The sequence below is a fragment of a genome (genome assembly GCF_019968985.1).
Source record: "MAG: Porospora cf. gigantea B chromosome Unknown PgB_NODE_5496_length_1865_cov_260.412, whole genome shotgun sequence".
Classification (NCBI taxonomy): domain Eukaryota; phylum Apicomplexa; class Conoidasida; order Eugregarinorida; family Porosporidae; genus Porospora; species Porospora cf. gigantea B.
In genome coordinates, this window is record NW_027179096.1 from 1 (window position 1) to 1,865 (window position 1,865).

General features: G+C 56.0%; 1 protein-coding gene across 2 annotated transcripts; it reads right to left on the reverse strand.

Annotated features, from left to right (window-relative positions):
* On the reverse strand, positions 1-1,847 carry KVP17_004308 (uncharacterized protein; the record flags this gene model as incomplete). 2 transcript variants are annotated; one of them, XM_068522377.1, is made up of 1 exon in its annotated part: positions 1-1,763. In XM_068522377.1, a coding segment is annotated over one exon (1,763 nt), but the record flags the coding sequence as incomplete, so codon positions are not given. The 2 variants fall into 2 exon arrangements, with proteins under 2 accessions (XP_068373288.1, XP_068373289.1); XM_068522378.1 differs by having other exon boundaries at positions 25-1,847.
* Positions 1,848-1,865: the final 18 nt, after the last annotated feature.

Consider the following 1,865-nt stretch of genomic DNA (forward strand, 5'->3'; position numbering starts at 1 on the left):
TGGGAGTCGTTGTAGGCTCTGTACCAGGATTGCAAGTCATCCCGGCGCTTCTCAAGAGCCTGGCACTGAATGGACACCCGGGAACAGATCTCGCTGCGCATGTGCTGCTCAACCTCCCTGACCAGTGCGGCCTTGCCCCGAAGATTGGGATGGTTTGGCTCCACAAGAGGGCTGAACCACCGGCCCTTGTGGGTGACCTCAATGCCATGTTTCCTCCAGAAGAGGACTTGCTCCTGGGCACTCATCAGAGGCGAAAACGCCAGTTGTTCGGGTCTACCCATATCAGCCTTAACCGCTTCTAGTTCCTCCAGTCGGGTGTTAATCTTCTTGATGGCCTCCAGGAAATTGGGTTCTACGCGGTAGATTTCCCTGATGGGATCCACGCATTGAATGACAGTGCAAGGAATGGAGTCTTCCAAAGCATAGGGCATCGAAGGCTGTCCCTTGACGAATCGCCAGAACTCTCTGCAGGGATCGGCCACCCGCGCCCAGGCGCGAGCTGCGGTGTTCAAAGGAGGGTCGGGCACGACGAACTCATGAGCATCGGTGTCGCGAGGGTCCACGTCAATGCACTGCTCCTTTCCAGCCCGCAGACTGATGAATTGATCAAGATCGGGAACAGTGTCCTCAGGGAGGTGGACGAGTACGATGCCATCCTCGTCGGCAGTGGCTTCGACCTCATACCTCTTGCCCTTCTGTACCGCCTTCCAGCGAACATTGTAGGGATCATGGTGGACAGTGACGTGCCTGCTGGTGACCCACATAGTTCTGTTAACCCTGTCCCACTGCACCTTGATGTTCGTGGGTTCCACCGGAATTACCCTATCGGAGTTTGGAGCAAAGATCTCAATGGTCTCGTGAAGATCAGGCGCACAGCCCTCAGGAACCTCCACGCAGAGGTTGCCGCTTTCCCTACAAATGACGTCCTTGTTGATGACGCCACGCTGATGGATTTCGGACGCGACAGACGTCACGGTGTCATGGACAGAGTAGCCATCCTTCGGGGGAAACGGGGTCAGCGACGACCGCACCTGGTACGTACGTCCAGCCTTGATGGCCGGGCCCTTGATGATCAGATCCTGCTTGGCCTTGTTGTAGTGAACGAAGTATCCATGACCTCGGTGCTTCTGACGAACTATACCTCGAGGAGGCACGTACTTTTCATCGGTGTACAGCGACAGGTAGGAATCATCGTCTGATGCGTGCGGCACGCGGACAGGGTATCGAGAACCACTGTGATTGATAATCTGCAGAGTCGCCACGCAACGCGAGACGTCGGAGCGACCGGCGAACTGCTTGAACGACACTTGAATGGGCACAGAACGGTCGTATTCGTCTCTTCTGCGGTTAAGAGGGTTCGTAGCGACGACACGCTTGTAGAGGCCAAGGCGCTTGGCTTCCATGTACTGCAACTCAGACTTGATTCGTTCCGTGCAGTCATCGTTCGTGACCCACGAGTTCACGTTCACGCCGATTTCGTTACAGATGAGTCGCACCTCCTTGACCTCTGTGTCGCGAACCCGTGACTTGGTGAAGCCCTCGTAACCTCGGATGGGTTTTCCTGTCAGCTGGGCTGACAGCTGCTTCAAGTAGAAGCGCAAGCGGTCGAAGTGGGCCTTCGGGTCCCTGAAGAAATCGAACGTGGTCCACCAGAAACGTCGATGTCGAAGATGAACCTCGTAGAAGAGGTAGTGGAGTCGTCGGTACATACGGACAAGAGAAGGCGTGTTGAGTGCCAAGGCGGCCAGGAAGACGGTAACCATGGCCAGCACACTGCCACCAGCATTGGAGATGGCACCGACGTTGATGTTGGCGAGAACCAAAGCCACCAGCGTCAGTCCCTTCATCAGTTCGAGCCACATTGG